This window comes from Zea mays, chromosome 8, assembly GCF_902167145.1.
Source record: "Zea mays cultivar B73 chromosome 8, Zm-B73-REFERENCE-NAM-5.0, whole genome shotgun sequence".
Taxonomy (NCBI): domain Eukaryota; kingdom Viridiplantae; phylum Streptophyta; class Magnoliopsida; order Poales; family Poaceae; genus Zea; species Zea mays.
In genome coordinates, this window is record NC_050103.1 from 176,930,036 (window position 1) to 176,952,088 (window position 22,053).

General features: G+C 48.1%; 2 protein-coding genes and 2 long non-coding RNA genes across 5 annotated transcripts; 3 read left to right on the plus strand and 1 right to left on the minus strand.

Moving 5' to 3' along the window:
- Positions 1-938: 938 nt before the first annotated feature.
- Positions 939-3,925, minus strand: LOC109942005 (uncharacterized). 2 transcript variants are annotated; one of them, XR_004852278.1, is made up of 3 exons: positions 2,791-3,054; positions 1,350-2,583; positions 939-1,275 (listed from the first exon to the last, which is right to left on the minus strand). It is a non-coding gene; the product is annotated as an uncharacterized lncRNA (long non-coding RNA). The 2 variants fall into 2 exon arrangements; XR_004852277.1 differs by having other exon boundaries at positions 943-2,583; positions 2,791-3,925.
- On the plus strand, positions 1,658-2,762 carry LOC118473185 (uncharacterized). Its single transcript, XR_004852276.1, has 3 exons — positions 1,658-2,074; positions 2,226-2,376; positions 2,493-2,762. It is a non-coding gene; the product is annotated as an uncharacterized lncRNA (long non-coding RNA).
- Positions 3,926-9,536: 5,611 nt separating the features above from the next.
- Positions 9,537-12,726, plus strand: LOC103643021 (uncharacterized). The gene is made up of 5 exons (XM_020543364.3): positions 9,537-9,628; positions 9,700-9,876; positions 9,963-10,439; positions 10,527-12,103; positions 12,180-12,726. Exons 2-5 carry the CDS (start codon positions 9,712-9,714, stop codon positions 12,286-12,288), a joined length of 2,328 nt encoding a protein of 775 aa, XP_020398953.1. The 5' UTR covers positions 9,537-9,628; positions 9,700-9,711; the 3' UTR covers positions 12,289-12,726.
- A 6,457-nt stretch (positions 12,727-19,183) lies between these two features.
- LOC103636555 (trans-cinnamate 4-monooxygenase) lies at positions 19,184-21,726 on the plus strand. The gene is made up of 3 exons (XM_008658905.4): positions 19,184-20,415; positions 20,545-20,678; positions 20,829-21,726. Exons 1-3 carry the CDS (start codon positions 19,631-19,633, stop codon positions 21,425-21,427), a joined length of 1,518 nt encoding a protein of 505 aa, XP_008657127.1. The 5' UTR covers positions 19,184-19,630; the 3' UTR covers positions 21,428-21,726.
- Positions 21,727-22,053: the final 327 nt, after the last annotated feature.

Below are 22,053 nucleotides of genomic sequence, written 5' to 3' on the forward strand. Positions count from 1 at the left end.
TATGTTATTATAAAAATTGAGTAATTTAAAGATGTCATTATAATCCATGATACCCGATGTTTGTCATTATTCGATAAAAATTTTGGTCCCAACCATTATCTATGATCACACGTGTACTCTACATTAGTATTGTCCCTTTTACCCTTCTTCCTCACTGCTCTTCTCTCTCCCTGTTGAGCGTGTTCCATGTCAACCCCGTGCTGGATACGAGGCCAGTGCGTCAGCTATTGGGGACAAAAAGATTAGAGGAAATCAGTGTGACCGTGCGATAGAGACTTGAGGTAGAATGAAGTCTATGGCCATTTTCGTCTTCTCAGACGAATCTTATACGCGTGAATGTAGATAATGGCACAAACCTTTTTTTATCGATTAATGAATAATGACAATCAATGTGTATCATAAATTATAGTAACATCTTTAGAATACTCGATTTTTATAATAACATATATCTAAGGAACCTTTACTTCTTTGAAGGAGATGAAGCTTCAATGACAGCACTACTAGACCTGTTCAAAAGTCGGGTTAGATCAAGTTTGAATCGGATCGTAGTTCATTTAACACGATCCATATTCAACACGTGCCTAGTATTGGGTCGGGTCAACGTGGTCCATATCTTCCTGTTTGATGTGTCATGTTGGATTTTTGGGTTGGGTTGGTTTTTTGTTTTGAGTTGGATTTTTTTAGGTGGGATCAGGTTAAAAAATCAAGATCCATATTTGATTCATAAATTGTTGTGCGTCAAAAACTATAGTTCATACAATCATACTTATCCCATGTATTGATCGGATCAGATGGATCGAGTGGCCTATGAGAGCATCTCCAAAAGGAAACTAATTTTTTTCCCCAAAACCTGATTATTAGCGGCAGACAAAAACTTATTAGCGGCCAAATACAATTTTACTCCAGCAGTTCCCCAAAAAATGAAAACTGGGTCAGCATACATGAGAAACACGAGTTCAGGATTCAGGCATCATATGTTTCAGTATCTCAGTACAAACAGACGAATAAACACTCAGGATAATCAGCTAAAGCTTTTGATGCAAACAAAGGAATAAAAACCAGGATAATCTGAGACACAAGTTTTTGATACACTAGGTAAATGAAATATCGACACTAGCTAACAGTTTCTAATTATGTGAGACAAATGAAATCTAACAGTACTCAGACCCAGAAACTGATGAATGCATTCAAACTCTATGAAACACAGCAACTTCAAGTTCCAAAATGATGAAGGAATGTCGGCCTCCACCCAGAATTTGATGAATGCAAAAAAAACTGAGAAACAAAAACACATGTCAGAATCATAAAGAGTAATATAGTGAAAGAAGATAAAAACAAGGTAAACGAACCCATAAACATGCTCAAGGTAGCAGTGCCACTTGCAAGAACAAAACAGGTAGAACCTGCTACTAGCTGGACCATCTTGCTCCCTAGTACTGCTGAACAACAGCTGCCACCAACCTAGTAACTGAAGATAATGTAATTCCAAACTCAAATGACAGAATGTCGACAGGATAAAAAGGAAAAAAATCAAAGAATGTCAGATTACATGAACTGCAAGTACATTTCTTGAAAGTACGGTTCAACTAGCATACTGTTTGCTGGAAGATCGAACAAAACATGACGACCATCACTGCCTCCATAGGAGGATGCAACTGGATCAGACTCAAATCTGGCAACTTGGATAGTATGTCGCAAGGGCCTCCACTGCTGCGCCACTGCGGAAGGCTGTCGCCGATGCAGACCACCTCCCGCAAGGCCTGGCAGTGACAGCGTGATTAGGCTGACAGATTTGTAGCGGCAGGAATACATCTCAGCCACCGACATGCCCTCCACCTCCAGGCTCCAACGTAGCCGAATCTCTCCCTCTGCCACCACCGCTTCCTACCTCCGCCACCAAAACAACGTACGCAGCAGGAAAAAACGCGCGCGGGTGCCCAGATTGGGGAAGAAAGGTGCACGCGAAAATATAAGGCAAGGGAGGAGCTCGATGCGGGTCGCCAATATTTTGGGGTGAAGAAGAGGCGTCTGTTGGATCAGAAAAAAAGGATTTTTTCCTAATATCGATTTTCAGGTTGGTTTAAGGGTTCTTCTGGAGATGCTCTGAGCCCGTGATCAGATGTAACCACCACAGACGAAATAACTGGAACTTTGCCACACGAAACGTTCTCGATTTGCGCAGCACCAAGCCACACCAACTGATCTCTTTCCCCGTCGACGTGCAGGCGGAGGGGGCACATTCCACCGAGGTTGGGGCTGTCAAAATCAGGTGCCCTTCCAGATCCCAGAGGAGAGAGAGGCCCCGGCGAGTCCGCCGCCCGTCCAGATCCTGCCGATCCAGTCACGGGTTCATCGCCTTGCCGGCTTTGTCTACTGGTAAGCACAACACATACGACTCGCATGCCCCAGCGCCCACCCGCCTAGCTCCCTTATCATCCTCCTCGCGGACACCGACGCGCGCCTGACTGTTTTGACGTTTGCTTGCTGGCAAGGAGCCGTCTTCTTCCTCGCCGGGAAATCTCCTTCGCTGCCTCGCTTGCGTCCCTGGGCTTCTTGTTCCACACCATCGCCTGGCTTCGTCCCCTGCAAATTTTGAAACTGTCAGAAGCCTAGGTAATGCATGTGGTTTGGGGATCTATGAGCTGTCAGTGAGCTGGGATTAGGGCTTGTTAATCGGCCTTGTAAGGGAGAATCACTCCTATAAATACCTGTACTTGGTGATTGAGAAGGAATAACAGAAATAATACAACCAAATACCAAAATCGAAGTCCACTTGCCTAACTGACTCACCTGGTGACGTCTCGGCTCATCGCTGCAGTGACCTCACCGTCGCTGGAAATCTCACGCTGTAGTGGAAATCCCCTTCCCACGGCCAGGGGGTCATCACATCTGGTATCAAAGCCATCGGAGCCGGCGATCGTTGAAGAGAAGACGCAACGGCTCCCTCTGCAAAACCATCCGTGCAGACCCGGTTTCTACTGGAAGCCAGGGATGAGAGATCGAGCAGTGCAAGGGAATTGGGACTGTATGTTTGAGTCTATGGAGTTTGTGACTGAAAGACTGAAGGAGGTGGAGAGAGTCCATGTCAAGGACCTCCCGACCTAGGGTAGCTGGCCCCTGACTACGGAGTTCGTAGCCACGGTCCGTCGTCGCCGGTGAGGTTTTTCCCCTCAACCGTCGGCTTGTTTTAGAGAGAGAGATTAGGAAATAATAATCTTCCTTGCTTTATTCCCTGCTGCCATGTGGCTTATAAATAGCCCTATGGCTAACCAACTTCTCCTATAAACTCTCAACTAACTCCTATTTTCTTGGACTTATCTGCTGCCAACTAACTCTCCACAATTCTCTCATCTCAATCTTATTCTCTAGCCTTATCTTTATTTCTAAATCTATCCACTGGTTGTGGCCTCCTCCTGTGCGCGTTCAGCGCGCTCTGCAGCGCGGCGTGCGTCACGGCGGCGCCTATATGTGCGCCCGCACATGACATCTCTCCCCCCCTCGAGACCCAGCTCGTCCTCGAGCTGAAAGTCTGCGTACTTGCTGCGGAATTCGTCGAGGTCTTCCCAGGAAGCAGACTCGGCCGGTTCGCCCCTCCAGTGGACGAGAACTTGACGCACGCCTCGCGCCAAGCGTGCCTGAGTAACCTGCATCGGCTCAGGGACCACGACGCCGTTGTGGATGATTGGTAAGGCAGGCGGGGACGCTGGTGGAACGCCGACAAACTTCTTGAGGACACCCACGTGGAACACATCATGGAGGCGCGCCCCTGGCGGCAAGGCCAGGCGAACGGCGACGTCGTTGATGAGCTCGACGACGCGGTAGGGCCCCACAAAGCGAGGCTTGAGCTTGCCCGTGGTGGTCCTGGGCATTGAAGAAGCTGCCCGCTGCCGAAGACGAAGGAGGGCCCAATCCCCTGGCTGGTAGGAGACTTGACGGTGGTGCCGATCGTAGTGAAGCTTCTGGGTCGCCTGGGCCTGCTCTAGGCGGTACCGGACCTCCTCCAGGAAGGCCTCCCGAGCCTCCATGTCCCGGGCGACGGCTGCCACCCTCGTCTCCCCCAGCTCATAAGAGCGGATGGAAGGTGGCTCTCCGGCCATACACCACTCGAAACGGTGTGTCCCGAAGCGAAGTCTGGTACACGGTGTTGTAGGTGTACTCAGCCCACGGCAACCAGCGCAGCCATTGGCGGGGGCGATCTCCAGTGAAGCAGCGCAGGTACATCACTATGACTCGGTTGGCGGCTTCCGTCTGGCCGTCCGACTGGGGATGAAAAGCGGACGTCATGTGAAGCTTAGTACCCATAAGCCTCATGAGCTCCTGCCAGAACGTCGAGGTGAATACGGGGTCGCGGTCGGAGACGATGGACTGCGGAACACCGTGGAGGCGCACAATGTCGGTGAAGAATGCCTGTGCCACCGTCTCTGCCGTGTACGAGTGCGCGAGTGGAATGAAGTGGCAGTACTTGCTGAAGCGGTCAACCACGGATAGGATCACCATCTTCCCATTCACGCGGGGTAGCGCCTCCACAAAGTCCAGCACCAGGGTGATGCTGTGGTCCCGACTGCGTGGGGGAGGTAGGCCGCGAGGCTCGCTGAAAACGTCGTCGAAGTCCGCCAAGAGCTCGTCGAGGAGCGTACTGGTGGCGGTGGTTGTGCTGACAGCAGCCGGTCGGTAGGTCGCGAGCCCCTGCCAGCAGAACGCCCTGCCCTGGAAGGTGAAGGAGATCGCGTGGTTGCTGAAATCCCACATGATCGGTCCCAGCGCTGCCAGCCATCGGGTGCCCAGGACCACGTCGTAGCCCGCCAAAGGCATGACGTATAGGTCAGCAGGGAAGCAGTGGCCGCCGATGTCCAGTGGTGCGTTGCGGATGACGCCCACACACGCGACGCGCTCCCCATTCGCGACCATTGCCGTGAGGCGTGGCCGGTGTTCGAGGGGCAGGCCCGTGCGTGCAGCCGCGACTTCTGATATGAAGTTGTGGGTGCTGCCCGAATCCAGCATGGCGACGAGGGAGGTGGCCCCCAGCGTGACCTGCAGCTGCATCGTGTCGGTGAGCGCCACGCCCGCAAGAGCTTGGAGGGAGAATACCGGGGTCTCCTCAGTCCCGACATCCTCGACAGCCTCATCTTCCTCCTCAAGGCCCTCCAGTAAGAACAGCCGCTTACAGATGCGATTGTGGCCCCTTGTGAATTTGTCGTCACAATTGTAGCAGAGGCCAAGGCGGCGGCGCTCTTCTTGTTCTGCCTGTGAGAGGCGCTTGATGGTGCGGCCTTCGACGGTAATGGTCCCCGGCGCAGCCGGTTTGGCTCCTGGCGGCGCGGGTAGGGCCAGCCGGGCGGCAGGGGCCGGCAGTAGAGGACGCCCAGGAGCGCGCGCGGCCGGGGCGACGAATTGCTCGCGCAACTCGAATTGGCGCGCCAGACTCATGGCGACAACCAACGTCTGAGGATTCTGGATCCTGACGTCGATGCTGAGTGGCGGCTGGAGTCCGCCGACGGAGAGCTGTACCCGCTGCGCCTCCTGGAGTGGTCCCGCGCGAGGAAGCAGGGCCTAGAACCGGTCCTGGTACTCGGCAACCGTACCGGTGCGCCTACACTCCGCTAGTTCGGCCAACGGCGCGGAACGCAGGGGCGGCCCGTACCGAAGGTGCAGCAGCTCCGTGAAGCGGCGCCAGGAAGGTGTGCCCTCGTCCTCCTGGACCATAAGGTACCACATCTGTGCGCCCTCCTCAAGGTTGTAGGAGGCCATCCATACCTTCTCCTCCTCCATGATGCGCTGCTGATGGAAATACGATTCGCACAGACTGGTGAAAATCAGTGGATCAGATTTCCCATCGTAGCGGGGGAAATCCATCTTTTGAAAGCGCGGCGGTCGATCATTGTGGTGCTGCCCATCATTGGTCCCATGGCCGCCCGACGAGGTCTTTCCCCTCTGGAGCTCGGCGACAGAGGATTGGAGGGCGGCGACCGTTGATGTCAGGGTCTCGATTATCTTGGCCAAATCAGAGGTGGTTGGCTCGGCCATGGTAGAGGTGGTGTCGGCGTAAGGCGGCAAGGTTGGTGGGCTTGGCTGGGATTGCGGCTGGGTGGAAGAAGTCGAGGAACGACTGGATCGCGATACCAGGTTGTCAAGGACCTCCCGACCTAGGGTAGCTGGCCCCTGACTACGGAGTTCGTAGCCACGGTCTGTCGTCGCCGGTGAGGTTTTTCCCCTCAACCGTCGGCTTGTTTTAGAGAGAGAGATTAGGAAATAATAATCTTGCTTGCTTTATTCCCTGCTGCCATGTGGCTTATAAATAGCCCTATGGCTAACCAACTTCTCCTATAAACTCTCAACTAACTCCTATTTTCTTGGACTTATCTGCTGCCAACTAACTCTCCACGATTCTCTCATCTCAATCTTATTCTCTAGCCTTATCTTTATTTCTAAATCTATCCACTGGTTGTGGCCTCCTCCTGTGCGCGTTCAGCGCACTCTGCAGCGCGGCGTGCGTCACGACGGCGCCTATATGTGCGCCCGCACATGACAGTCCAGTAGCAGTTATTGATGCAGTCAGAGCTAGCGGCAATGGTAGCGGAACAAGCCACTGTTGAGAGGAATGATCTGTACTGGAAATTGGAGGAAACAGGACGAGAAGTGTCTCAGTTGAGGTTGGAGCAGATGGGAAGAGAGTTGGGCGAAACATCGACCTCTACTCAAGAACATGGTGGAGATGTTCGAAGGAATCAACAACAGTCTCGTGGTGATCAGGATCGTGGTCGTGGGAACCAACAACGAGGCATGAGAGGTGATCCTCGTCAGTCTGCTGATTCAGGTAATCAAGCAATACCCAAACTACCCTTTCCAAAATTCTTGGAGGGCGATCCTGTTGTATGGTTGGACTAGTGCAGAGAGTATTTCACAATCTACCGTGTGCCTGAGTCTATCTGGGTTTCTGTGGCCTCTGAATTTGGAAGGCATAACACCTCAGTGGTGAAAGAGTTACAAATTGAGAAACGGAATTGGAGGTTGGCAGGAGTTTGAGGAGTTTGAGGGGGCAGTAACAGCTAAGTTTGGGGCTACCGCATATCCAAAGGATTAAGGAGATTGATGTCGCTCAAACAAACTGAAAGTCTTGCTGCCTATATTTTAGAGTTTGAGCAAGCCAGATATGGTGTCACAGTTTACAACCCACAGTTTGATGAAACATATTTTGTGACCCAATTTGTTAGGGGCCTCAAATTTGAAATATAAAGTGTGGTAGAGGTACAACTGCCTTCAACAGTGGATAGAGCCATTCTATTGGCCCAAACCCAACAAGAGGTGCTAGAGAGGGGTAAGATGAAGGTAACAAGGCCATATGTGGGAGGCAGAATGTTGAATACTGGAGTTAGAGGTGAAGGAAGGGCTCAAACAGGAGGTGCTGATTTATCCAAAGAAAGACAAATGAGGGAGTTTAGAAAACTAAATGGGTTGTGCTATGCTTGTGGAGATAAGTTCAAACCTGGTCATCTTGCTAAATGTACCAAGAGGGGACAACGCAACTAAATGTGGTAGTTACTGAAGAAGATTCCACAGTGTTAACTGATGAAGTTCTACGACAATTGGAGCAGGAGGATGAGAAGGAAGAGATATGTTGCAAAGTGTCCTTGCAAGCTATGGTTGGTAAGGATAATGAGAACAACATGGTGTTAAATGCAACTGTGAGCAAACAGACTTTAGTGATGTTGATTGACTCAGGAAGTTCATCAAATTTCATCAGTGCTCACATGGTGCATCAGTTGGGGTTAGTAGAGGTGGTCTGTTCTCCAGTTAAGGTGAAGGTGGCTAATGGTGAAACTATGGTGTGTGATAGAATGGTAAGAGGAGTGGAATGGTGCTCTCAGGGTTTTTCATTTTGTACTGATGTGAGAGTCCTACCCTTGAGTGCATTTGATGTCATTTTGGGCTATGAGTGGCTTAGGCAGTTTAGTCCAATGCAATGTGACTGGGCCACAAGATATGGGTGCCTAACAATTCTACCTTGAGGACTAAAATCATTGATGCCTTACATAATAGTATTGTGGGGGGGGGGCATTCTGGGGGACATGCCACCTATCACAGAGTGAGAAGGTTGTTTCGGTGGAAAGGCATGAAGGCTGATGTAGTGTGCTTTATTAAGCAATGTGCAGTGTGTCAGCAGGCTAAGGTAGAGAGGATTCACACCCCAGCTCTTCTTCATCCCTTGCCAATCCCTCAAGGTGCATGTCAAGATCTAACAATGGATTTTATTGAAGGATTACCCAAATAAGAAGGGTATAACTCTATTCTAGTTGTGGTGGACAGAATTTCTAAGTATGCACATTTTTTCCACTCAAACATCCCTTTACTGCAACCAAAGTGGCTCAAGTGTTTTTGGACAATATTGTGAAGTTGCATGGTACACCCAGGTCTCTGGTAGATAAGATGTTCACTAGCAATTTTTGGAAGGCTCTCTTTTCCTCACTCAACACCAAATTAGCTCTTACCACAGCTTATCATCCTTAGTTTGATGGCCAAAGTGACATAGTTGATCAGTGTTTAGAGATGTATTTGTGGTGTGCAATTTCTGATTCTCCAACACGGTGGAAGAAGTGGCTTCCTTTAGCTGAATTCTGGTACAATTCCTCATACCATTCAGCTCTGAAGTGTTCACCTTTCAAAGCTTTATATGGGTATGAACCTGTGTTTGCTGCTTCTCCTGGGGTGGCCAAAGAAGGGGATCAGTTGGTGGAGGAGTGGTTGGCTGAAAGGCAAGCTTATGCTGCTTTACTTAAGCAAAAGTTGGCTTCTGCCCAGAACAGAATGAAAATACAGGCTGGCAAGAAGTGGACTGATAGAGAATTCCAAGTTGGTGAATTTGTGTTGGTAAAACTTCAGCCATATGTGCGAACTACAGTTATTAGTCGACCTTGCCCTAAATTGGCTTTGAAATATTTTGGTCCTTTCAAGATTCTTCAGAAGATTGGATTGGTGGCTTACAAACGGGAACTTCCACCTTCCTCCCAAATTCACCCAGTGTTCCATGTTTCACAACTCAAGGCTTTTACTCCTACTCCTGTGTATTCAGACTTGTCTCAGATTGTGGACTTGTCTGGAGTGGATGTGAAACCTATGAAGATACTGGAAAGGAGGTTGGTGCGTCGTGGCAATCATCCAGTTGTCCAAGTGAAGGTGTTGTGGTCTCATTTTGCTGATGCAGTGACTACATGGGAGGACTATGATGTGCTCAAGACCAGGTTTCCTACTGCTTTTGATTGGGACTATCAAACTCCAGGCGAGGGGAAGATGTCAGAAGCCTAGGTAATGCATGTGCTTTGGGGATCTATGTGTCAGGGATTAATGAGCTGTCAGTGAGCTGTTAATAAGCTATTAGTTAACTGTCAGAAAGATTAGTTGTCAGTGAGCTAGGATTAGGGCCTGTTAATCGACCTTGTAAGGGAGAATCACTCCTATAAATACTTGTACTTGGTGATTGAGAACGAATAACAAGAATAATACAACCAAATACCAATATCGAAGTCCACTTACCTAACTGACTCACCTGGTGACGTCCTCGGCTCATCGCCGCAGTGACCTCACCGTCGCTGGAAATCTCACGCAGGAGTGGAAATCCCCTTCCCACGGCCAGGTGGTCATCACAAAAACTTTTGGTTTTCGTATTTCATGCTCATTTTAATCTGTGCTAAAATACAACACTAGAGCTTACAGGTTATGGATGGGGTGGGTGCACCCTTGTCGCCAGATGTCAGGACTCCTGCGGCCTTGGCTGGCCGGCACACGTCCACCGTTGATGATACAAATGCGTTGCTTGGCCATGAACAAGAATGGGCATTGGCATCCATCGGCCAGGATGATCCCGACGCATTCGCTAGCTCGGTGAGTATACTTTTTTATCGTATTTAGTTCACTTGTTTACTTATGATTATAGTAAGTTATAAAGGCAAATATTGTTTACTTCTTAGGCAAATTTGCATTCAACTCATTGGATCGATTGGGATTCAATAGAAGTAGAAGATAGGTGGAATGAGGAAGGTAGACAGGATGTTGCTAGTGAGCAAGCGATTTATATGCAGCTCGGATTGCATAATGATGATGAGAGGGAATTAAAGCAAAGTGAAGATGCTGGCAATACTTGTTGTGTTGGAAATAATAGGAAAGAATTTGACGATGAAGCTTCAGCGGCCATGCCTTGTTCTGATTTTGTACTAGATGAGACAAGGGTAGTATATGATATGAACAATCCGGTAATGGAGCCTGGTAGCTTGTATGCCTCAATGGAGCAATTTAGACTTGCAATCAGACAGTACGCCATAAATAAAGAATTTGAGCTGGGCATTGAGGCTACCAGTAAGATTAGATTCAGAGGGTATTGTAAAGGTCCTGATTGTCCTTGGAGAATACATGCAAGATCGGAGATGAAAGGCTCATCCACTATTCAAGTATTGCCAAAGTCCATCTTTCATAAGTTTTACAAATTATTCTATTGTACGACAAATGACAAAACACTTCTTGTCCAAATTATGTAGGTTATTGTGTTAAACGATGAGCACACTTGTGCTTCGAGTGGGAGACACAAGACGACGACACCGACTGGTGCTTGGGTCGCGGCAAGGGCTCTTCCACTACTCATGAAGAAACCTCATATGGGTGCTAAGGAATTACAAAGTACATTGCAAGATACATTTGGATGCACTATTACATATGACACTGTATGGCATGGGAAAAAGAAAGCTCTAAAGCAGCTGTTTGGCAGTTGGGAAGAGAGTTTTCAACTTCTATGGTCATGGAGAGCAGCAGTTATGCAGAAGTCACCAGACAGTATTATTGAGTTGGATGTCAAAATGGATGAGGCCCGACCTTTTTTCAGCAAGTTTTTTTGTGCACTTGGTCCTTGCATTAGTGGTTTCAAAGAGGGTTGCAGACCTTATCTTAGTGTTGGCTCAACTGCTCTTAATGGAAGATGGAATGGTCACCTCTGTTGTGCCATAGGTGTTGACGGACATGATTGGATGTACCCTGTTGCTTATGGATTCTTTGAGGCAGAAACAACAGAAAACTGGACATGGTTCTTTCAGCAATTGTATAAGGTTGTGGGAGATCTCCCTCTACTTGCTTTATGTTCAGATGCTTGTAAAGGGCTAAAAAATGTTATGAACAATGTATTCCCACAAGCTGAAAAGAGGGAATGTTTCAGAAATCTCATGCAGAACTATGTCAAGCAATTTGCTGGGTCCGAGCACATGTATCCTGCAGCCAGAGCCTATAGGAGAGAGGTGTTCGACCATTACTTTTCTAGTGTCCAAGAAATTCCCAAAGTATCCCGTTGGTTAGTTGAGCATCATGACAGTTTGTGGTACCGTAGTGGTTTTAATACAGCCATCAAGTGTGACTATGTTACCAACAACATAGCAGAGGTGTTCAACAATTGGATTAAAGATTGGAAAGATCTACCAGTTTGTGAGTTGGCAGACAAGATCAGGGAGGAAATCATGGAGTTGTTTCACAGAAGGAGGAGGATAGGACAGAGACTGCAAGGTCGGATACTGCCATCTGTGGTTCATATCCTTCATGCCAGGACTATAGGTTTAGGACACTTGACAGTGAAGAAAGTCGACAATTATGTTGCAGAGGTGAGGGATAATAATCATGTGCATTCTAAGCACATAGTGAATGTTGGGTTGAGACAATGTTCATGCAACGAATGGCAGCATACAGGGAAACCATGTCATCACGCACTTTGTTTAACAACAACACAACAATTTAAAGATGTTCGAATAGAGGATTTTGTGGATGACTACTACTCAGTGGAGAAGTTCGTGAAGGTGTACTCAAGGGTAGTAGAGCCAATTGGTGACAAATCTTTTTGGCCAAGAGTGCCATTTGCAAAGGAGGTGGGTGCACCAATTGGAATGCGGGGCGATGGTCGTCAAAGAAAAAACAAGATTAAAGGGTGCGTAGAAGGAGGAAGTGGTAAGAAAGCCAATGAAAATGAAAATGTCACAAGTAAGAAAATGATTCGTGGGAGGTTTAAGTGTCCAAACTGTGGTGAATTTGGCCACAGGAAAGCAAGCTATAAATGTCCTTTCAATGGAACAAAGAAAAGGTATGTACTTGATAATCCTAGTAGTTTATTGAATAAATTTGTGTTCTAATTCTTTTATTTATTATTGACAATGCAGAAAAAGGAGACCAAGGAAAAATGTGACTAAAGGTTGGTTTCCAAAAGATTTCGAAGCTTCGTCGCAGCTCGTCCTGCAAGAGAACGAAGTGCATCCACTAGCTACTTAACTACCTGCAAGAGAACGAAGGCGAGGGTGAGGGCGGCAAGGGTGTCGAAGAGAAGCAGGAGGTAGCGTGGCGTCGCCATGGAAGCATCGGAGGCTTGGGATTAGGTCGGAACTCAGTAGCGAAGAGGACCCATAACAGGTGTGTGAGATATAGGAGAATGTGATTGTGTTTGGCCTTTTGTTTTGTGAAATTTGTACGAGATGAAGGCAACATGAAACTAAAAATTAGGGGATGAATTTTGGGAGAGAATACAGACCACATAGTTGTCGTTCTGACTGCTAGACAGTTAGGTAAGATCCCTTAGGCATCATATGCATATGCATTTGTATGGTTTTCATATTAGAATTAGAATTACTGAAAGCACATCTGAATGATGCAGATTGTTTTGAATCCTTTGATTGTCTTACTGTAGCCTCATGTATTGTTATTTTAGTATAAGCATCGGGCACTATCTCACTTTAAGAAAAAGGAATCTATGTGTTACTGACATTTTAGGTGGGAGAATTGCTTTTAGAATGTTCTGCAAACTTCATTTACTGTTGTATTGAGATAAGGATTGATAGGGATGCAAGCACATACATGCCTTCTTGCTACCTGGCAGGTGATTGCGGCATTAAAAGCGGACTCTTGCATTGCAGGGTTTGCAATTTCTGTCAGTGGCTGGATTGGTGGCCCGCAGGTTGCCTGCAGGCAGGACTGCTTGCATCCGTAATGATTAGGATCCCTTTGATGATTTAGTTTCAATAGCTCATGCAGGATAGCTTGCTTGCCTTGCACTGAAGGTCTGGATGTTGTTCGATTATTTAGTATTATAGTGTGTTTTTGTTTGCTTATTTGCCTTGTGGTGGGTTAGTTATAATTTTTGTTTACAGGTTAGGATTGCACGATAGAATAGGAACTGATCTAGTTGGTCACCTACTTAGCTCAGAGTCTCTCATGGATAAGTCTAATTATGATCAGAATAGTCATGCATAAGAGGAATTATGTCCACAATAATCTGTACTTTTACTTTTGCTTCAGTTTCAGCACTATGTGACAGCTTGTTTATTCTTTAATCAGAAATTATATCCTCCAGTAAAAAAATCATTGTTAACCCTAATAGCAAGTATTGCAATAGAACATCTCATTTGTGTGATGAATCGTCAATGAAAGGAGCACAGATCGAATAGTTATTACGCTGTTGTCTATGAATATAAAATATGTCACATCTGTTCAACCAGCCCAAGGGATCTTCCTTGCCGTCGAATGTGGGAAAAGGCAGCTCATGGTAGTGGGGAACGGCGTGCTATGGTTGGTCTAGTGGGGAGTGCAGCGATGACAAAAGAAAATTTATAGTATAGTTTAAAGTAATTTATATCTACAAAATAAGTGATAAATGTGGAAAATTACCTTCTTTGCCTATGTTTGATCAACGTGCGGAGCAGTAGAGTTGTAGAGCTTGGTGCAGACGTAAATGGACTGTGGTGCAGACGTAAATGGACTGTGGTGCAAAGGCACAGACGGTGGGACACGACCAAAGTTGGCGGAGCTAGATGCCTAGGCCTGGGCGTTGGTGCAGCACGATCTATGTGGTTGGCCGGAAGCAACGCCTGGGCGTTGGTGGAGCACGACCTATGTGGCTAGCTGGAAGCAACATGAGCCGAGACAAGCTCAGCCTGGGCGTAGGAAGAGGCACGACTGCGGAGTAGAGCTCGGCCAGCGGCCCTAGCTAGAGCTCGATAGGACTGGAGCGTCGGTGGCTACTGGCTCGGCAGTGGGCCGAAGCGCGGAGGGGGAGTGCGTACGTGTGTCGGACGGCTAGAGCGGACGTGAAATAGGCCATAGAGTCGTGGCGGCTCGACGTAGAGCTCAGGTGGCCGTTCGTCAGCGGCTCGCTTGGCGGCGTCACTCGACAGAGGGGGAGTACGGGACAGACATGTGAACAGACGAGCGTTAATTAGGTTAGACATTAGGATTTTTTTTATTGTTGATCATTTCTTGTGATTAGGCTAAGGTATTGCTCAAGCAACACTTAGCAATATTAGGCCTCTCCGCCCCTGGAAATGGGTGATGGTGAATGAGGAAATGAGATCTCAGAGATTGGTAGTGGAATGGATGGGGCGGATAGGGTGGTGGTGGTGGTATGTATGGGTTAGGCAGGGACGCATGGTGAGAGAATGATGGAGGTGTGGTGGTGACGATGGCTGTGGAGGAGGGTGGAATACCAGTATACCACCGTAGCCGGGTTCTCCTCTATATATAGTCCTTCTAACGGACCCTTTAAACCTGGGTAACCATAACTGAATCTGCTACTAATCTGAATCTAACAAACTTGCTACTAATCTGGATCTGAAGCAAACTCGAATAACTAACCGAATTCTGCTACTGTTCTGCAGATATCCTAACAAACCCAAACATTAATCTAACAGACTTAGCTCTGTTGACGGCGTCTTCTCTGGTAGGAATACTGGAGAACAGTGGTTCTCCAGTAATTTTTGTATATAAAGATGTATCGCATTTGGATGCTGGAGAACAGTGGTTTGGTGGAGACGGCGAACAGTAACGTGTTACTGTAGCTGGGACAGTGAGTGAACGCTTAGGAGTAAACGGCCTTTTGGTTCAGCCAGTTTTTTCATAATTTTTGTACTCCCTCCGATCCACGAGACTATTCATTTTAGCTCTTGATTTTTATACCTATATTTAAATGGATGATGATGAATCTAGACACATATATAAAACATATACACCAAATATTGTATGAATATATTAATTATCTAAAACGAGTTTTATTTTGAGACAGATGGAGTATTTTACTAGATAAATTGTTGTTTGCTGCCAAACGATTTATAATTACTGGCTTTTACATAAGTTGTTTTCTAGTAAAAGATAGAACCAAAGCTATTTTCAGACCATACTAAACAAAACCCCTACTGTGTATATATCTAAATAGAAGAGAACAGGCAGCCCCAGCCCTAGCCCGGTCACAGCCTTATATTTTACCCTGCTCTGTACCTCCCACTGTAAAACAAAGAAGGATGTGTTTCTAGACAAAGAAGACATCTGTAGCCAATGCAAGCTCAAATACTGAGCAGAGTCCGATGGATGAGATCAGCATTGCGTCGTTCGAGTATTCGAGACGTGTGCAGGGGGCGTTTGGAGCAAGCGAGACGTTTTCTGCACAAGAGTCCAAGTCCAACGTACTTTTATCCCACGCCACAGATAGGAACTGAACCCGGGTAGGTGGGCAGAAGCAGAATCGAACTCGTATTACGGTAGTAGTGGATAGCTTCGAGCCTTGTGGCCCTACCACTTAGGAATACGAAGCAAACTTGAGTAGGACTAGGAGATACACCAGACCGTATTTAGTATAAACATGATAGGTAAATTATACCCTAATTAATCATTCCTTGGTATAAGAAATGACGCCCAAATGGCTTTCTTTGGACTCGGAGAGAGCAAGAGATCGTTGTTGTATGGCTTAGTTCTTCAAACTTGACTAATAACTAAGGGCCCCTTTGGCAGAGCTCTGGCTTCTCCAAAAACGGCTTTGGCTCTGGCTCACGAGGTGAAGCCACTTCTTTAGATGAGCCAAAGCCATTCTGAAAAATCATTTGGCAAAATGGTTTATAGGTTGTTTTTCAGAAAGACCCTTGTATAGTTTACTTTTTATAGATACTTTTATATGTATAGCTGAAATATCATTATAGAAGACACAAGCAAACATTATAAACTCAAATTCGAGAATAAATATTCGATTACAAAACAAAGTACATCTATGCTCCCGATGATCTTGAAAGAAATATTGCCTTAGCAATATCATCTCGAAATCTATCCATAGTCCTATCATTGGATTGAGTAGTTGATGTATCCGAAGCATTTTGAGAAGGCTGAAATCTTGCGTATCTCTCTGGAATAGTAGGGATATAATCTGGATTCCGATCACACTTACTGAAATCTTTATCTAAAGCATGATTCTCTCGAATAAAATTATGAAGACACATTGTAGCTGCAACAATCATCTTTTGCACTTCCATCTTGTAGGTAGGCATTTTCAAAAGTATCCTCCACTTTATTTTCCAAACTCCAAATGCACGCTCCACCACATTGCGAATACTCGAATGCAAATGGTTAAAATGTTCTTGCTCACCATTAGGAGCTGGCCCCCTCCTCCAATCCGGTATATGGTACCTTTGACCTTTGTATGGTGCCAAATATCCAGGACGATTTGGATATCCCGCATCAACACAATAATATTTTCCTACCAGAGGGTGGGGAAAATTATCGCTATCATTCTTCAATGCATGGAAAAGCACATTGGTGTCATGCATAGACCCAGGCTGCCCTACTGAAGCATATATGAATCTCATATCAAAATCAACTACAACAAGAACATTTTGAGTTGCTTTACCACTTCTTCCAATGTACCTAATGAGATCTTCTGGTGGAGGTGTTGCCATAATATGAGATCCATCAAGTGCACCAATACAATCTTTGAAATGTGGCATCATTCTATCATCATCAGTAATCCTACTATGTGTTGTTGAGAAATTAGGATCAATAGGTCTTATATATGCTTTGCACATGGCCACCACACAATGCAATGAAATGCTCCTTTGTACCAATAGTTGCTCCACAATGCACATGACCTTTGTGGCATCTTTTTGCTCTCTTGGTGAACAAGACAGTAGCTATGAAATGCTCCTTTGTACCAATAGTTGCTCCACACTCTTTAACCAAAGTCATAACTTCCTTGATTGAACAACCTGATGTATCCTCTCTCCTAACAATAGACTCACATGACTCCGTAGTTCTCTTGGTCATTTCGAGAATTTGATCAAAACCTTCAGCAACCCAGTTTGCTCTAACCATTTTCTTCTTCTTTTCCTTGGAGCCGCTAGCCATCTTTCTCTTTCCTTTGTTACTGGTCGGTGTTACCTCTTCAGCCTCACTTTCATCTTCATTGACATGTTCATCCCCTTCAGTTCCATCCACTTCAACATGTGAATTGTCCATAGATATGTTCGGCTGGGATGGAGGAACACCACTACCGGCACTCCAATGGTCATCACCGGTATTGCGAAGGTCTTCAAACATAATTGCCAATTTGTCCTCATTTTGAAGGCCTCTAAGCCTGAACCGTAGTGATCCTTTAATAGTCTGAAGGACAAATAAAAAACATTCAATTAGCATGTGAATATTACCTGAATTACTTGAAAAATAACTTCAAAACTGAAATGAATACTCACTTTTGCCATTCTTTTCCACCAATCCTCAGGCATGTCAATATTTCCATTAGCATCCCATCCTAATCCTGTTTGCCGAGTCAATTGCTTCCAAATGCCATAATCAAGTTTTAGTCGACCCCATTTGTTTTTAAACTGTTTTCTATTGTACACAATACCAGTCCTATCCTTGAATTTTTGTATCACATTCTGATATCCAGCTTTATTCAAATGTGTATTTGACCGATTTCCTTTGATCACTTCATCTGCAAAAATCTCACAAACTATCCTAGTATATTCGTCACCCCATGTCGCCGTACTGTACACGCCAATGTGGACAAACAATGCATAACAATTCAAGTTGCAGCAAGCATAACAATGAGTAATAAAGGATTAGGAATCAAATAATCACCTAGCATCAGTAATTTCCACATCAGTGTCCATAGAGGTTGCAGCATGAGAAGGGCGTCGAGTTTCAGTACTAGGAGAAGGGCGTCGCACATCACCAGTAGGAGGACGTCGCACATCAGCGGGAGACGGTGCTCGGTGCATCTCAGCAGAAGGTGATTGAAGGATGTCTGTGGCAGTGCCAAGAATGCCGGCAAGCCACCCATCGTCTTGTACAGCTGATGTGTCGACGTGAGTAGCCCAATTCGCATCCAAAGACCCGGCACTTGTTGGTACCACACCCTCGACCACAGCACCAGTGGAACCACGACCTACTCCGGCATTGGATGGTTGGCCTCGGCCAGACGGCGGCAACAGTTGGCGACGTAGCGGATTCATGGCGACTTACAAGGAGGAGAATGATGGTCAGCTGCAGGGAGAGAGATCTGGACACCAAGGGATGGCGATGTCTTGAGGGTGGATTGCGGCAAAATGGAGGGAGGGAGCAGTACCTGGCGGCGCCCTTCACGGATGTGGCGGCATTCTTCACGGAGGTGGCGGCGCCCTCCACGGCGGCTGGCGTGACGGCGACCTGGACGGAGGGCTGGTGGCGGACTGCACGACGGGGGTCGGCGGGGAGCTGCTCCGGCGAGCTGGACGGGAGGGGGGACGCGCAACAAGGGGCCAGCGCTGGTTGCTGGCGGCGCCTTTGTGGGAGAAAGACCGATACTGGTCGATCTCTCCTGTACGTGGCTAGGGATTGAGGGCAGGACCAAAAAAATAATTTGGACTGGTGGGAGGGCTATTGTGCAAAAATGACGTGAGCTGAAGCCGGGTGAGCCACTTTTTTTGGCTCATGCCCTCTAGTTCATTTTGGAAAAGCACTTCACTGGTGAAGCCATTTGAAAAAGAGATGTTTGGCACAACTTTTGCATGAGCCAGAGCCGAAGCTGAAAAATAAGCCCTACCAAAGGGGCCCTAAATACGTAACTAGCTTTATCATTAGGCTTGCTCTAATATCACGCGTGCACTGTACTCAGTTACAAACGGCAAACTGAAACGCGAAAAGGGATATGTGGCTGGCCACGGTGCCACATGGCTGCCCTCGTGCCCATGCGCTGCGCTGCCCGACGGGGGACCGCCTCGATCTGCCCACCTTCCCGTTCGACTTGGACTCTTGGAGGGAAAAAAAACGTCTCCCTTGCTCCAAACGCTGCATTGTGCAACCAGTGTGTCTGTGTGTGTCGAAAATGGAAAACTCTTGCGGACAGTCTTGCCGAAAACAGAAATTTTAATTAACGTTTTTTCAGCGTGACACACGTAATTTTGTCTAACATGTTCTGTCTTTTCTTCCGCTTAGTCATGCCCTCAAAATCGTAGAGGCCGCATATTCACGTACCTCCGCCACGTCTGGCCTACACGTACACATCGACCCATCAAAGTCGAGGCCCAACCAACCAAAGAGCACTGACACTCACCGCCGGCGACGCCCAACCGCTACTGTGGACTCACCAACGACCAAAACCTTCGCCGGCTCTCCGGTCCCTCCACGACGGTTCTACGCCCCCTACCTACTGCATGTCCATCAATTTTACCGCCAACTCCCCATCCCGCCGTTTCTCCTATATATATGCGCACGGACATGTCCGTTGAGATCTCCAGGAAGGCAGGAAGAACCGCCGCCACGCCACACAAAAAGCAGTGACTCAGTGAGAAAGGACAGCAAGCCCTCCCTCCATCTCCGCCCCGTCGCCATGGTCCTTCTCTTCGTGGAGAAGCTCCTGGTCGGCCTCTTGGCGTCCGTCATGGTCGCCATCGCGGTGTCCAAGATCCGTGGCCGCAAGCTCCGGCTGCCTCCCGGCCCCGTCCCCGTGCCCGTCTTCGGGAACTGGCTGCAGGTCGGCGACGACCTCAACCACCGCAACCTCGCCGCGCTGTCCCGCAAGTTCGGCGACGTCTTCCTCCTCCGCATGGGGCAGCGCAACCTGGTGGTGGTCTCGTCGCCGCCGCTGGCGCGGGAGGTGCTGCACACGCAGGGCGTGGAGTTCGGCTCCCGCACCCGCAACGTGGTCTTCGACATCTTCACGGACAAGGGGCAGGACATGGTGTTCACCGTGTACGGCGACCACTGGCGCAAGATGCGCCGCATCATGACCGTGCCCTTCTTCACCAACAAGGTCGTGCAGCAGTACCGCCACGGCTGGGAGGCCGAGGCCGCCGCCGTCGTCGACGACGTGCGCCTCGACCCCAAGGCGGCCACCGACGGAATCGTGCTCCGCCGACGCCTGCAGCTCATGATGTACAACAACATATACCGGATCATGTTCGACCGGCGCTTCGAGAGCATGGACGACCCGCTCTTCCTCCGCCTCAGGGCGCTCAACGGCGAGCGCAGCCGCCTCGCGCAGAGCTTCGAGTACAACTACGGCGACTTCATCCCCATCCTCCGTCCGTTCCTCCGCGGCTACCTCAGGGTCTGCAAGGAGGTCAAGGAGACCCGCCTCAAGCTCTTCAAGGATTTCTTCCTCGAGGAGAGGAAGTGAGTTACATACTTACACCTGGCTCTTCAAGGATTTCTTCTGGTTTCGTTTGCTTCTCTTTGTCGACTGGGTGGGCTTGTAATGTGCTCACTTGGTGGTTGTCCGTTTCCGCTTGCGTGTTTCTGCAGGAAGCTGGCGAGCACCAAGGCCACGGACAGCAACGGGCTCAAGTGCGCCATTGATCACATACTGGAGGCACAGCAAAAAGGTGAGATCAACGAGGACAACGTGCTCTTCATCGTCGAGAACATTAACGTTGCAGGTAAATTATATTTCAGACTAAGTTAACCTCGCTTCAGGTTTAGTATGACAAAGACTGTCGCTGAAATTTAAGTCTGAAAGTTTCTGTCGCGCCGCGCCATGCTCGTATGCTTCCAAGAGTCAAGACTAAGTTTGTGTTTGTCGTCTACAGCGATCGAGACCACGCTGTGGTCGATCGAGTGGGCGGTCGCCGAGCTGGTGAACCACCCGGAGATCCAGCAGAAGCTGCGGCAGGAGCTGGACACGGTGCTCGGGCCGGGCCACCAGATCACGGAGCCGGACACGCACAACCTCCCCTACCTGCAGGCGGTGATCAAGGAGACGCTGCGGCTGCGGATGGCCATCCCGCTGCTGGTGCCGCACATGAACCTCCACGACGCCAAGCTCGGCGGCTACGACATCCCCGCCGAGAGCAAGATCCTCGTCAACGCCTGGTACCTCGCCAACAACCCCGACAGCTGGAGGCGGCCCGAGGAGTTCCGGCCCGAGCGATTCCTCGAGGAGGAGAAGCACGTCGAGGCCAACGGCAACGACTTCAGGTACCTGCCCTTCGGCGTCGGCCGCAGGAGCTGCCCCGGGATCATCCTCGCCCTGCCCATCCTCGGCATCACCATCGGCCGCCTCGTCCAGAACTTCGAGCTGCTCCCACCGCCCGGGCAGGACAAGGTCGACACCACCGAGAAGGGAGGCCAGTTCAGTCTCCACATCTTGAAGCATTCCACCATCGTGTGCAAGCCAAGAACGCTCTAAGAGCAGCCCACACGTCGGTTCCATGCGGAGCAGTCGAATGTTCTGCTCCATCACCATGTTATTCGGGCTTAATTAAGCAGTATCATTAGTAGACAGTAGGAGTACAGGAAGAAAAAAAAGCTCTGGGTAATGTTATTTGCAACAAAGGGAAGGGAAGGGAAGAATCTGATAACTATTCAATGAAGCGTTCGGTTCTTGAGAGCCTCACGAAGTTTGGGCGTGTTTGGATTCACCAGATTCTAATAATAATGTTCAGCATATCAGTTAAGAAATCAAAGGAACCTTATTCTGACGCTACATAATGGTTGTGCGTGCGAAAATGTCGCTATCCCGTGGAACCTTGCTAATGAGAGATAATCAAGGAGAATCTAGCACCGGAAATCACGTGGCATGCAAAGATCACTTTCTAGCTAGAAGCTCTTCCAACAAGGATAGTTTGTCGCTAAAGTTTGACAGGATGCGTTTATCTTTGTGGAGGTGGCAGTTTTGTTAAAACCATCAAATTTACAATTGTTCATATATCGCAGCAAGACGATGATGAAGTTGAGACTCACAGTGGCTCAGCTGTTGGCCATCAAGTGGTTCACATAGACCGATTTGTGGGGCATCTAAAGTTGATGACTGAT

Excerpts from the sequence above, each read along its gene's own strand:
- LOC103643021 (XM_020543364.3), top strand. The coding sequence starts at position 9,712 with ATGGATGGGGTGGGTGCACCCTTGTCGCCAGATGTCAGGACTCCTGCG. Across the intron at positions 10,440-10,526 it reads AAGGCTCATCCACTATTCAA|GTTATTGTGTTAAACGATGA; the intron begins GTATTGCCAAAG and ends CAAATTATGTAG. Across the intron at positions 12,104-12,179 it reads TTCAATGGAACAAAGAAAAG|AAAAAGGAGACCAAGGAAAA; the intron begins GTATGTACTTGA and ends TTGACAATGCAG.
- LOC103636555 (XM_008658905.4), top strand. The coding sequence starts at position 19,631 with ATGGTCCTTCTCTTCGTGGAGAAGCTCCTGGTCGGCCTCTTGGCGTCC. Across the intron at positions 20,416-20,544 it reads TTCTTCCTCGAGGAGAGGAA|GAAGCTGGCGAGCACCAAGG; the intron begins GTGAGTTACATA and ends GTGTTTCTGCAG. Across the intron at positions 20,679-20,828 it reads CGAGAACATTAACGTTGCAG|CGATCGAGACCACGCTGTGG; the intron begins GTAAATTATATT and ends TGTCGTCTACAG.